This window comes from Nematolebias whitei, chromosome 8 (genome assembly GCF_014905685.2).
Source record: "Nematolebias whitei isolate Nwh7 chromosome 8, NemWhi1, whole genome shotgun sequence".
In the NCBI taxonomy this organism is placed as follows: domain Eukaryota; kingdom Metazoa; phylum Chordata; class Actinopteri; order Cyprinodontiformes; family Rivulidae; genus Nematolebias; species Nematolebias whitei.
Genome location: NC_056505.1, coordinates 3,231,964 through 3,234,100, shown reverse-complemented (window position 1 = coordinate 3,234,100; position 2,137 = coordinate 3,231,964). Strand labels below are relative to the sequence as shown.

Here is a 2,137-nt window from a genome sequence, read left to right as displayed (position 1 = left end):
ATCTTTACAGCTCTGTGTAAACGCTCCAGTCAAGTTCTTGGTTAATTCTCAGCAGAAACATAAAGAGTCTGTTCTTTCAGGTTTTTATTTCCTGAGTCCGATGAGAACAAGAACGTCTTTGGACACACACTGAGGCTGTCAGGAGGTCAGAGGCAGGTGGAAGGTGAAGATCTCGTCTGCACGACAGAAACGTGCAACAAACAACCACATGTGAGCACAGCTGCGTGATCAATGTCTGAGAGTCATGAAGGTTGGGGATATTTGAAGATCCAGAAGATAAAAAGGATCATTAGGAGGTGGTACAGTATCGTACAACATATTTTTGTTTTATTGATTTCAATTCTTCCTCTTTTTCTCTCTTTGACTTGTCCAAGTTTTTCATTTCTTCTTCTTTTTCTTCAATTGTTTTCCTCATTTTGTTTTTGGCTTCAGTTTCATGTTGTAGTTTTTGTTTTTTATCTGCTACATCAGCTTCCAGCTCCTGTTCTCTCTGCTGCTTTAGATCAAGTTCTTTCTTGTGTTTCTTCTTGAACTCATTAAACTCTTTATCTTTTTCTCTCTTTAATTTGCCCAAGTTTTTTATTTCTTCTTCTTTTTCTTTAATTGATTTCTTTATTTTGTTTTTGGCTTGAATTTCATGTTGTAGTTTTTGTTTTTTATCTGCTACATCAGCTTCCAGCTCCTGTTCTCTCTGCTGCTTTAGATCAAGTTCTTCCTTGTGTTTCTTCTTGAACTCATTAAACTCTTCAGCTTGTTTTCTGGCCTCCTCTTCATGTTTCTTCTTCATGTCCTCCATTTTTCGCTGATAGTTTTCCTCTATCTCCTTTCTCTCCTTCTCCTCTTCTTCTCTTCTTTTCTTCTCTTCTTCTCTTCTTTTCTTTTCATATTCTTTTCTTTCTTTCTCAAAATCTTCTTGAAGCTTTTTCAGTTTTATTTGCTCCTCTTTTTGTCTCTTTTCATCCTCACCCTGTCGTTTTTCCCACCACTCTTTTCTTTCCTTTTCTCTTTCTTCTCGTTTTTCTTCCATCTCTTTCCTCATCTTCTTCAGTTTTCTGTCGACGACCTCCTTTTCTTCTGATTCTGATTTGATTGTTTTCTCCAAAGCTTCTCGTGTTCGCTCCCACTCTTTCTGTTGTCGTTCTTCTTCCTCTTTTCTTTTCTTCTCTTCTTCTTCTCGTCTTTTCTGTTCTCTCTCTCTCTGCTCTCGCTCCTTCTGGATGTTTTCTTCCATTTCTTTAAGTTGCTTTGCTTTCAGGTTTTTCTCCTTTTCCATTTCTGCTCTCTGTTCCTCCATTCTTTTTCTCAGTTTTTCTTTTTCTTCCTCATGTTTTCTTTCAAGCTCCTCCTTCTGTTTTATCATCTCTTCCTTTTCCTTCAGGATTCTCTGCATCTCTTTCTGTATCGCAGCTTCAGCTTCCTGCAGCATCTCATTAGTGAAGCAGCTGCCTCCGTTCTCCTTGACCATGGAGTCGATCTTCTTTATCAACTCACTGACTTGTGTCTGATTATTTTCAGAACAGTTATTGAACACGTGGTATCTTCTTCCACAGTCAGAGATCAGCTTCTTAAAGGAATCATCACATGTTTCCACGTACTGTTCAATAGTTTTACCCACACGTTCTAGATCATCTCCTCTTGTGAAAAGAATAATGGTGTATAACTGAGAATTTTTACCAAAAACTTTCTTGATGAGTTCAAGTGTCTCCTTCTCCTCTCTTGTGAATCTACCAAACTGATACACCAACAGGAAGACATGTGGACCTGGAGCCAGAAGGCTGATACATTTCACCAGCTCCTCATTAATCTCCTCATTGGACAAACTGTTGTCAAACAGACCAGGAGTGTCAACAACAAAAACTGAGCGACCGTCAACCTCAGTCTGGGCTTTCTGGCAGCTCCTAGTTACTGACTGTTGGGAGAATTCAGCTTGAAACTCGTTTCTTCCCAGAATGGTGTTTCCTGATGAACTCTTTCCACTGCCAGTCTTCCCGATCAGAACAATCCTGAGGCTGTCTGGACCCTGGATCTGTTCACCATCTGAGAAATTAAATTAAAATTTGATTTAGTTAAAAATGAAAGAATAATAAAATGTATATACACACAGACATACATATATATATATAACTATATATATATA

At 38.3% G+C, this 2,137-nt stretch overlaps 1 protein-coding gene across 1 annotated transcript in view; it reads right to left on the bottom strand.

Annotated features, from left to right (window-relative positions):
• Nucleotides 1-289: 289 nt before the first annotated feature.
• The window catches only part of LOC119412985, a 12,765-nt gene continuing 10,917 nt past the window's right edge, over nt 290-2,137 (bottom strand). The window contains exon 4 of the mRNA XM_037679996.1: nt 290-2,037. Coding sequence (XP_037535924.1) covers nt 290-2,037 — 1,748 coding nt within the window. The remainder of the gene's footprint in view (nt 2,038-2,137) is intronic.